Raw genomic sequence first — 5000 nt, forward strand, 5'->3', positions numbered from 1 at the left:
GGTGTCGTCTCATATGTATTGTTATTCACTCAAAATTTAAAAATGAATAAAAATAGATTTGAAAGAGTTGTATTTTGTTCAAAAGGAGAATAGATGTTTTGTTTGCCTTATTTACGAGTTTTTTTTTTCAAAAAAATTGGTTTTTTGTTAATTTGTTTTTTTGATGTTAAATATAGCTCTGAGATGATATTCTTGATATTCTTCTTGATATTCTCCATCATGATATTCTTCTGACACACAGTTCTTGATTTTCGGTCAAAGTAAAAAAGCTTTTCATTTGCAGCTGTTTTTTAATCTATTGTTGCCATACACTTTTTTTTCATTCAATTGAAATGCAATGCTAAGTTGTCATGTTCTCAAAAAGAATTTTTGGAAAAATGCCAAAAAAGATTTTTGTAAAATCTAAGAAGCTCTAAGAAGCAAGCCAAGTAATATCGCAAATATTTAACGCAAAGAGTCAAATTGATAAGAATTCTGAAACAAAAAAAGTGTAAAAGAGACAATAGTTTACAAAAGGAACCAATACATCGGCTTAGAAAAAATCTTCTTTTTTTCAAAGAGCAAACTTCAGTTCAGATAATTCTATAAATCCAATGAAACTTGTACCTAAAAACAAAAGAATAATATTGAAACCCATGATAAATATATTATCACGACTTGGTATGACGCCTTGCGAAGCAACAGCTTGTATCGGAGGGTACATAGCAACAAGTTTATCAATTTGAGATGATGTCCGAACAAAATGTAATACATTTTGTTGCCAATAGCTACAAAAACCATTTGAAGTATCCTTGAATCTTTTCCCCATGGAACTTAGACAGGAACATACATACTGTTTTCATGACTTGATTTAATTGACAACGGTAAATCATGAAAAAAAAAATGCAATTCAGATAGCAGAATCGCTTAATAAATCAAAACTATACTAGAAACTGCATTGTGTGGCTCTCTTTGAAAACAATAGCACCAATCAAGATTTTTGATATATTAGAGGAATCAACAATGAGAATAGTTCGAATGTCATTGAGCAGTTGGAAATTATTTCTTTGAAGTTGGATGTTCTTTAATTTTGGTTAAATTCGTAATTATTTTTGAAAACTTTTCAACTGTTGATGAAGTTCCATTCGTAAGCATCTAAATATAGATGAAATCAAAAACCTAGTAATTTTTTCCACTATGATAATCTGTACAACATTTTAGTTCCGAAAAGATAATTCATGCCCGCAAAAATCCAAAAGTGTTTTAAAATGAGCTGAGTGCTTCAAAAAATAAGTTTTATTTTATTTTTTTTTCCTCAAATTTTTCTCTTTTCAGGAAATTAACGAAAAATTGTTGTTAATTTTGGCCTTCCAAAACAACTCAAGCACAATTTTTTTTCAGATTATGCGACAATTTACCCGGTACAGACGTCGAGAAATTAATTTTGCTCAAACGGCTGTTAGTTACGCGCATTTTTATTATAATGAATCATTAGGACATCTATAAAATCATTGGCCGTTTGATAAAAACAAAATTGTTGACACTAGATGAAGCGTTGCGCATTCTCAAAAGCAGTTACATTTTCTTTCAACTAATGCACATATTATTCAAAACAAATATGAATGTTTCAATAATCTACTTCAGTAATTAGTTAAGGAGATCAATATCTGAGATAATGTCTCTCAGAGCTGCAAAAAAATTTTGCTATTATTTCTAAAGTTCCGATTTTATAGATAAAATACACAATTCTACTTCCCCAAAAATTCAAACTAATTCAAAAAAACTGTATATGATTAAGCTGAGGAATTTTTTTAATGAACATTAATATGGCTGAAAGCCGGAGAACTATTAGAAAATATAAGATAAATAGTAATGATTTTATTAAAAAGTTTTTTTTGCCAAATTTGTGCGAGAGAAGCTGAACGTTTCGACTTTCAGATTTTGGAGAAGTATTGATTGAGTAGGTATTGATGATCTATGTCTGATATTGGGTAAAATGTGCTGTAACGCGAAAATTGTTCCGAATGTGGGTGAGCTCATTTCATCAAAGAGTGCTGACAGTTTCACCCACCAATCTGGTTAGTTTTCCCAATTTTTCTCCCCTTATCGCTTAACCCCCTATCATTTAACCCCGATTGCTTGACCCCTCTATCTTTGAACTCCGATTTTAATTCGGTTGATACAATTGATGATGAAAATTGGGAACGCGTGATGTTTCCCGGGTTGAAATTTCTTTGATTTCATACTAATCACTAAGAGTCATATATGACCTAGAACGAAATCCAAGAAAGTTGTATGACCCGGGTTTGGTTGAAAGATCGATGACCCGGGTTTGGTTAAATTTTTGCCATTACCCGGGTCGAGGTTTGGCGGTGAATTTTCGTAAGAAATGCGGTGAAATGCGGTAAAAAAATTTTCACCGCGTATTTCTTAAATCTTTTTGCGGTGAATGCGGTGAATCGCGGTGAATTATTTATTTTCACCGACTTCACCGCAATCACCGCATTTCTTACAACAATTCACCGCAATCAGCGCATTTCTTACAAAAATTACCCAAAAACCTCGACCCGGGTAACACAAAAACCCTAGAATGTAGGATTTGGAAAAGGGTTCTGGGGTTGAAAAGATTGTGGGGTAAAATGAAATAGTGGTGAAATGATATAGCGCTAAAATATGAGGGCTTAAAAGAACCGTGGTTGGAGTAGACCCTGGCAATACGATGCCTATGTTCCAGTTAAACTGATTTTTTTTTCTCATGGCTAGATTTTCAGCTAGGTTTTTGCACGTCCACACGCTGCTTTGTCATACAGCAGAACAATTGAGCTACTACACAATCGTCCTCTTCTGCGTTTTACCTAGCTTTTTCATACAAGCATCAAGTTGTCACGACCTAGCTTTTCTCAATAAAAGGTTTAATAATATTAATAATAATTCATAATTGTGGTTTCTGCGTAATCGCAGCGGAACAGCATTAGGCCTACAGTAGCCTGTTTTCAGCTGCCCTTTTTCTTATTATTCCCCACATTTCAGACTGATCTTTTCATGAGCAGCATTGCTCTTTTTTGGTGACTATAGCCACTTTTTTTGCGTCTGAAACTTTCACGTGGTTCCATCATTGCAGCCAACATTGGTCAGGCTATGGTCAACCTGAAGCTATGGTTAAGTAAGAGCTCATCCTCACACAGACAGATTCACGGAGGCAGGGGATTGATCTCTCAATCATTGGCGTGTGAACCACACACCTTCAGCTTCAAATCAGCAAAGAAAAGAAAATGTAAATAAAAGGCAAACCTTGGAAGAAGCTTCGTGGCTGCCGCTTCCTCCCGCTTCCATTCCCCAACTAGTCGAGATGTAGTCGAGATCCTACCCTTAAAATATGACTCAACAACTTGAATTTACAACAATACGGTGGTCATTGATTACATATCTAAGTTCGAGAAAAAGCATCTTTATTGGCTCAGTCACGGTCTCTTCAAAGGTCAATATACCGGCCATTATTTATATGAACACAAAGATGGGGGGAATAACAATTTTGTGCTCTCGAAACCAAACTGTGATCTTCTTTTCTTATTAGTCATATATGGAAATTTAACGAGCGCAAAATGGCCTTATAGTCTAGGTTTGCAGAATATTCAGCGCAAAAAAGGAAAACAAAATCTTCAATGTTCATTGTATACCCTGAACTGAAGTTCATTATGTTCATACTGAGCTCAAAATTTTACTCTGAGTTTTATCATGAAGTGTTTATGATATGCCATGACGAGACCTCTGATCATAGTGCAACTCAGAAAAAAATTTCATGATTTAGTAGTGAAATACGGCACTAAGATCCTGACCCCGCTCCGAACCTTCCCCTAGTCGATATCTTTTACAGAAGAGGTAAAATTCAAGATTCCATGGTCGAGTTGTTTTACTTAAAGTGTTCATGGGACTAGTTACTGCGGTTTTTTCACAGATAAAAGAGGTAAAACTTTACTTTCACAGATATAAATATTGTTTTTGACTTCTAATCTTGACCACCTGGCTACATAAATAGTCTACTTGTTAAAAAAAGAAAAAAAGAACACGTAAATTCGAGAAATGATATTTAAAATACTTCATGCAGGTAGTGTATGTAATTAGTAAATAAACAGAAAAAGTTATTTTTGAAATGTGAACACCGAATAATTGAAATGGAAGACAAATAGATAGATTAATATATACATAGGTATGAGCAGCACACATCATGAACTAAATTTGTATTCACGCCACGTTAATCGGCCAAACTGATTTTGGCCTGGGTCTTTTCGTGATTTTTCTAAAAAGTGAGCTCTGTATATTTTTTGGCAGTTACAGAAGATTTTCAAAAGGTTTAATTCGCCCTCAAAATTTCATTATGATATCTTACACCACTGTTGATTACCCTCTGTTTAATGTATTTAGGTGTAGCAATGATTTCAATTAATAATTTTTTAGTCCGATTATGAAAATAAAGGTTCGCCGTTGGTAATGGAATGCCATGAATAATTTTAAATCCATGTTTTTGGTAATTAAAAATTTGTCTGGTGTATAGTGCAACCATATATTATATTATCATTCAACCAGGTAATATGTTATTAATCGGTTTAAAATCGTGAGATTAATCGAAATTCTTACGATTGTAGCAAGCTTTGACTGCCCAGTTTAATTGTTTTTCGAGCAGGTAATATGTTATTATTCAGTTTAAGATCGTGAGATGAATTGAACTTCTTACGATTGTAGCAAGCTTTGACTGCCCATTTTAATTGTTTTTCGAGAGTTTTTATATGATTCTGAGATAATGAGCACGGATGTACTGCTGGATATTCCAGGTGACTTATAACAAGAGAGTTAATCAGCTTTTTTTGAAGCTTTCAGTAACGCAGTTTCGTAATGTAAGGTTGATTTTATGCCTTCTGCCATACTTCGTAAAATATTTTTTACCTCGGATTGAAAGGTGAGTTTTTTATAAATAGTAACCCCAAGATATTTTACTTCCGTTTTTTCTTTAATTTTTTGTCCAT

General features: G+C 33.7%; 1 protein-coding gene across 1 annotated transcript in view; it reads right to left on the reverse strand.

The window, feature by feature from the left end:
- LOC142349051 (uncharacterized) overlaps positions 1-5000 on the reverse strand; it is a 46496-nt gene that overhangs the window by 21855 nt on the left and 19641 nt on the right. Inside the window, exon 5 of the mRNA XM_075400464.1 lies at positions 3271-3319. Within this exon, the coding sequence (XP_075256579.1) occupies positions 3271-3319 (49 nt within the window). The remainder of the gene's footprint in view (positions 1-3270; positions 3320-5000) is intronic.

This window comes from Convolutriloba macropyga, chromosome 11 (assembly GCF_964194025.1).
Source record: "Convolutriloba macropyga chromosome 11, txConMacr16.3, whole genome shotgun sequence".
In the NCBI taxonomy this organism is placed as follows: Eukaryota; Metazoa; Xenacoelomorpha; order Acoela; family Convolutidae; genus Convolutriloba; species Convolutriloba macropyga.